The 5,574-nt window shown below is 39.6% G+C and overlaps 1 protein-coding gene across 2 annotated transcripts; it reads right to left on the bottom strand.

Moving 5' to 3' along the window:
- Positions 1-289: 289 nt before the first annotated feature.
- Positions 290-5,124, bottom strand: LOC120071597 (eukaryotic translation initiation factor 3 subunit C). Of its 2 annotated transcripts, none has more exons than XM_039023945.1 (4): positions 4,973-5,124; positions 4,689-4,754; positions 2,733-4,541; positions 290-1,513 (listed from the first exon to the last, which is right to left on the bottom strand). In XM_039023945.1, the coding sequence occupies exons 2-4, from the start codon at positions 4,710-4,712 to the stop codon at positions 521-523; spliced, it is 2,826 nt and encodes a 941-aa protein (XP_038879873.1). In that variant the 5' UTR covers positions 4,713-4,754; positions 4,973-5,124; the 3' UTR covers positions 290-520. The 2 variants fall into 2 exon arrangements, with proteins under 2 accessions (XP_038879873.1, XP_038879882.1); XM_039023954.1 differs by lacking the exon at positions 4,973-5,124 and adding an exon at positions 4,885-4,962.
- Between the last annotated feature and the right edge of the window lie 450 nt (positions 5,125-5,574).

Here is a 5,574-nt window from a genome sequence, read left to right on the forward strand (position 1 = left end):
TTTTAAATCATGAAAAGTAGGGAGGAGAAACCCAAGGGAATGGGAGATAAGAAAGTAAAATGGAGGGAGGGAAGGGGAGAAACTAAATAAAAATAAACGAATGACTGATTGACAACCGTCCACTGTCAGCCGATCGGTAGCAACTGCTGACAGCTGCCAGCAATCACAAGTGGCCAACAAAGATTGCCAAAGGTCACTGACAGTTCACCTATGTAGTAAACAGACACTTCAGACTAACATAACACACCTGGTGGGAACCTAAGAATGCAAAAGAAGTAGATGCTCTATAGAAAGAATGCCCAAATTTACTCGGGTAACATGCAGATAAAATTAACAATAATAAAATGTCAAAAAGGAAAAAACGGATACAATATCTCCTTTTCAAAACATTGATAAGTAGATCTCGGTTCAAAAATGGACAACGCTAAATTTAAAGTTACTGGTAAATTTTTGTGGGAGTACTCCAACAGATCTCACCTTTTTCTTTGAGCACACAGCAGTAAACGCTCTGAATGTTCCTTTAGGCATGAACACCTTTGTTGAGACTAACCATTCGAGCTGAAGCATCCATCTGGGATCCTCGAGCAGAACCCGACTGATAAGCAGTCCTCCCTGATCCATATGCGGCATCTTGATAACGGGTGCTTTGGTATCCTGCATTGCCTCCTCGAGACTGACCCATCCGGTCTCTAGAATATCCACCACCCCCACCTTGGCCTCGCCCACCACTGCTATATCCTGCACGCGAACTAGGACCGCTATGCCTTCCCTGATTAAAAGACGTGTTATCTGGCCACCTGCTACTCCCACCTACAGCTCCTCCAGCAGCATATTCTTGGTTGTCTCTTCGCCTCATGGGTAAGTCTAACCCTCCTCCCATTCTTGCCTCAACTGCTCTTTCATTGCTTTCAGCAAGGATTGACAACTTATCAGCTAACTGGAATGCCAAGCCCTGTAATCGGGTATGTGTAACATCATGGAAGATGATGCACCCACTTGGCTGATCCCAACTTGCATGGAGCTCCTCATTGATCATCATCTTGCTCACAATACTGTGTGTTTGACCCTCTGCAAGGTCGAACATTTGGGTGAGTTGGTCCGAACTCAGAGAATCGTAGGACGAAGAGTATGTGAGAAGGTAAGTCCTCAGAGCCTCCTCCTTGATCTTTCCTTTAATCATTTCCAGCACTTCATCGCGATTCCTAAGTAGCTTCCATACATCTAGAGATGCAATGACATCAAAAGCCTTCTGGAAATCACCCTTACGAAGGGCCCTGGTAGCAGCCATTACATGATCTCTGACGTTCTCGGGAGGCCCGGTAAACGTTTGTCTCTCACTCACCTCAAGTAACCGTCTAAAGTTCTTACTGATAACCTTGCGCTTAGCATCATGAACATTGCCTGCCATATTGGGTACTTCCAGCAGCATAGCACATATTAAATGCACAGCCTCCAGGAGCTCAAGATTTATGTGCATGTGGTACGGCATCTGCCTTCTTCTTTCAAGCCTTTCCTGATATTGGTCAAGGGAAAAAAAATACTTTGTAAAACAGAGGTGCTCATAATATTATGGAGCATGAAGCTACTTTTCAATTCATTTAAAATAAGATCAATCTACCAATCTAGATAGTGCAAACTAATAAACGTAGAAATATGCACAAGCAGAATAATGCTTCAACTAAAAGCTCAATTGAAGTTTGTTTCCATACAAATTTTTATAATATAAATACCATAATTAAACAAGGAGAAAAAACAGTTAAAATTGTAAAATTACTCCGTAAAAAGGAGGAACACAATAAAATTGGTCCCCACTCTTAGATATGCTCTTAAGATGACAAACATATCATGTTTGACACCCAATATATGATTAAATCTCTCGACTGGAAGCAAACAACACTTAGACTTTGACCAACAAATGAGCCCCTAAATTATAGCATATCAAACTCCCCTCTCAATTTTGTTCACTAAAAAAACAAGAGCACATCTCGTCCAGCCACATGCACATCAGCTCGTCTATTTCAAATTAGCCTAAGGCATCAGGTCCAATATTAAAGCCAAGAACAGGCATCAGGTCCAATATTAAAGCCAAGAACACATTCCCCCACCCACCACCTCAGCGGGCAAAAAGAGGAAGAAAAGAAAAGTTTCATCCTGAAATCTAGTCTGCAAACGAGCACCATTATCAATAGTATTTGCATCACTACCTAATAGAAGCACCACTAAAAATGTAAAAGTAAAAGAACATAGAATCTTCGCTCAAACATATTTGATAACAAAAATGGGCAGAATGTAAATAAATCACATTTTAAGGGCTATAAATGTTAAGGATTAAGTTGGCTAACCTCCCTTGTGTCAAGGGAAAAATGCATTTTAAATGTGCAGAATCTTGCACATTTAGTCTAAAACTTAAGCAGCAGAGAGGCCACAACTAATCCATAAGCCATCTAGGTGTCACAGATTTCCATCCCATAAAACAAATCAAATTGGGTGAACAAATACATGAGATCCATAGTTTTCACGTCTACAAAGCAGGGTAAAAGTATTACACAAGCATCTACAAAGTGGAATACATTTGTAGGTACTATATTTTAATAAATTTATTTTCTTTAAGAAAGAAAATGATGAACACACGTCTTACTTGAAACACAAGCATTTGGACATCATACACACCACAGATGCATCAATGTGTTAGTTTAAGATGGAGTCCAGTAATGGTAAGGATGCAGGAATACCTGTTCTGGAGTTTTTTCATGATATCGGCTTTGTGAGACACCTTGTGCAAGCAATTCCTTCACCCTTCCACCGGAATATAATTCTGAAAGACACCCATGTCCTTCACTAATCAGGCCAACTCGAAAGCCACATAAACCAAGTTGAGCCATTGCCCTATTGAAAAGGATCTGCGTTGAAATGTCCAAGTGTTGAATACTATCCTGTAAGTGACTCATCAGTAACAAGTCACGAGAAATATAAAATTCATCCAAGAGAGCATGGTGATAAATATCACATAGCATAGCTCGTGCTTTAGTGCGCTCATCTCCATATTGGTAGATGAGGGTTACCAGAATGTCCATAAAAGCCCTACTACTCTCTGGAAAGGTGGGTTTACGAGGTACAAGCTCTGGAGTGACAATAAATGCAGCAGGGCCCCTGCTCTCTTCAACCACTTTAGCCTCCTCACTTCCATCTCCACTATCTCCATCTTCTGACAGCTCTGCAAGCTTTCTCATGGCATCATAAACCTCTTGTGGCTTGTAATAGATCAGTTCAACACGCCTCAGGGCAACTTTCGAAGCTGCCTTGTAATCCCCAACTCGTTCCAAATATGCTTGGACATTCTGAGCAAGAACCATAAACATTGGCTCATCTCTAAGTCTTTCAACATACTCACGTGTATGTGGGTCGATACACTGCAAACTCTTAAAAAACTCGGTGTCAATTCTCTCAACAAAAGCAACCAAGTTTCCCCAAACACGAATTGTTCCCTTATAGTCTGCTGGCTTCTGGCTTTCATTCTCATCAGGTTCAACCATATCATCCACCACAATGTTGGAATTCTGCACAAGAATGTCAATTATAGAAAGCATATTTTGCACACACTTCTTCCACACACTTATAGGCATATGCCCACTAAGACCTGGATTCACATCAAATTGAGCAGATACAACACTGAACAAAATCTCAAGCTTTTGTGCAGGGGTCTTAGCAACTTTTGTCAAGAATGTAAGCTGTTCAACCTGCTCAAATCTTCCAGTTCCCTTCCTACCCCGAGCAGCCACGACCTCCTTAAATTTCTTGTTCACAGTGTCCCATGTGATCTCACTAGGATCCTTCATGAACTGCTTATCCATGAGCTTATTTTTTTTGCTCTTCTTCTTCTCCCAGTTTTGACTAGGATCATCTAGATCTTCTTCTTCATCTACATCTGGCTCTGGCTCTGAATCTGACATGATTTTAGAAGGATCATCCTCATATTCAGATTCAGATTCATCCTCCTCCTCCTCCTCCTCCAAATCATCAGCCTTTTCTTCCTCAATCTCAGGATTCTCCCTATACTTGGTAATTACCTCTTCATATTGCTTATTGTTCTTCTTTAGCTTCTGTTTCATTGAATTCAAGGCCTTAGAATTGCTAGTACTCATTTTCTTCTTCGCTTCTTTATTGGCCATGGCTTCATTTAGGAAGTCCTCTAGCATCACAAGTGCTTTAATATATAGAGTGGGAACCTTCTCAGACTCAGTAACACGCATGACTTTCTCAAGCTGCTTATTTATCTTATCAAAACTCTCTTGCAGGCTCACCCAATCATTGATCTTCATTGCATTTTTCATCTGATCCACAGTAGCAGACATCTCCTCAAAACGCTTGTCTTTAGCAGACCTAACAGTACGCTTCTTATCTTCAGAATCTTCACTGTCACTGGCATTCCCTTGCAGATATCTGCTTCTGTTCGGTTGGGAGCCAGAATCAACCTGTACGTCATCAAGCTCTTCACCATAGTCACTCTCCTCCGCTTCAGAATCAGAACCACTGCCACCACCCTGTTTAAGAATTCATAAACAATGAAATAAGATGAATTGCAAAACGATATTATATCAGTGGGATTAAACGATAAAATTATCTCCCTGGTTCCACTAAAATCAAAACCCACAAACTAATAACACGAACGTTTAGACTGAACACAATACCTGGGTCCAGAAACGAGAAGCCATTCTCTCTCTCAATGTTGATCACAGAACACGGATCTAAAAACACTGAATTGTAAAACAGGAAAAACGTTAATGGTGCAAGACAATACTCGATTCAAACCCCAAATTCCTTTAAGGAGGAAAAAGAAAAAGAATTACCAACGCGCAAATGAATGAAACACACATAAAAACTTACGTAGTAAAATCGAACGGATTGTAAAGGAAAAACTGCAGAAGAAACGAAGGAGAATCGAAACAATATGCAAAAGAAAAAAAAAAAATACCTCCGAAGCTCTTTCGCAAGCTTCGAATTAGAGTAACGAAAGAGAAGGAGCGGCGGCAAGATAATGAGAGCCGGGAAAGTGGGGAATCGGTTCTGGAAACTCGCAGGGGAATAGAGGGTGAGATGCCAATTAGGGTTTTCTTATTTTTGTGTATTTATATTTTTACATTTTAAAACAGAGAGTTCTATGTTATTTCCAAAAATGCCATTTAGTATTAGGAAAAAGAAAACAAATATCAATTTATGATAAGAACTTTGAATTATAGGAATTTAAACCTAAAACTAATAATTATATCGATTTTTTTTTTTTGAAATAATGCTTTTTAATATATAATGACAAAAATAGGGCAAGATAAAAACTTTTTCTAAGAATAGGTGTTTGAAAAAACTATTGGTAAAATTAGGGTAGTGAAATCGGGGTACACAATTGCCATGTGGGGTACACGAGTACCGTTTAATCTAGTCAGCACCACATCGGTTGACTAGTTAGATGCAAACTTGTGGACCTGGTCCACGATTTGTCTTTTTTTTTTCTTTTCTTTTTTTTTTAAAGTGTGTTGACTAATTTTTTTTAATTGTAGATGTACAATATTAAAACTTTAG

Source organism: Benincasa hispida, chromosome 1 (assembly GCF_009727055.1).
Source record: "Benincasa hispida cultivar B227 chromosome 1, ASM972705v1, whole genome shotgun sequence".
Taxonomy (NCBI): Eukaryota; Viridiplantae; Streptophyta; class Magnoliopsida; order Cucurbitales; family Cucurbitaceae; genus Benincasa; species Benincasa hispida.